Raw genomic sequence first — 570 nt, 5'->3', positions numbered from 1 at the left:
TTGTCCAGGAATTCCTCTCCAAAGACCCCTGTTTCCGGATTTCAGATAAGTATCTCCTGGTTATGGTGCTGGTCTACTTCCAGCTTGCCAACCTGAAACTTAGCGAGTATAGCCACAGCAACCTGTTCCTGGCACTGTACCTTGCAAACGACATGGAGGAGGATCTGGAGGAGGCCAAATCTTTCCATGGGCCCTGGGGAAAGATTGGTGTTTACGGGTGGGGAGGTTTCTGCACCAGAGGGACCTGCTGTGGGCACGCATGGGCTTCCGAGCCGTCGTGAGTCGCCAGTGCTGTGAAGAGGTGAGGCTGGCAGGCCTCTGGGGGAGAGGGGAGGCCAGGCCTCTTGCCCTGATTTACCGCGCTCTCTCCTTCCAGGTCATGGCAAAGGAACCCTTCCACTGGGCCTGGGCCCGGGAGCGGCGCGCCCACCATGGCGGGGTTCAGAAAGGCTGTCCTCAGGTCCCTGCCTGCCTTCCCCTGGGCCCCGGCCTCTCACCACCCCACTGTTCCCTCTGTGGCTTGTCCCAGCACCCCAGCCACCACCGCCCTAAGCCTGTGCTGTCTGACTG

The 570-nt window shown here is 60.5% G+C and overlaps 1 protein-coding gene across 1 annotated transcript; it reads left to right on the top strand.

Moving 5' to 3' along the window:
* Positions 1–8: 8 nt before the first annotated feature.
* Positions 9–556, top strand: LOC103266307 (speedy protein C-like; the record flags this gene model as incomplete). Its single annotated transcript, XM_008063917.2, is given in 3 exon segments — positions 9–171; positions 174–301; positions 377–556. Coding segments are annotated over 3 exon segments (471 nt in total), but the record flags the coding sequence as incomplete, so codon positions are not given.
* Between the last annotated feature and the right edge of the window lie 14 nt (positions 557–570).

The sequence above is a fragment of the Carlito syrichta genome, unplaced genomic scaffold, assembly GCF_000164805.1.
Source record: "Carlito syrichta isolate Samal-C Ts95f unplaced genomic scaffold, Tarsius_syrichta-2.0.1 Scaffold99507, whole genome shotgun sequence".
NCBI lineage: Eukaryota > Metazoa > Chordata > Mammalia > Primates > Tarsiidae > Carlito > Carlito syrichta.
Note: the sequence above shows the minus strand (reverse complement) of the source record. Positions and strands in the feature narration are given on the sequence as shown.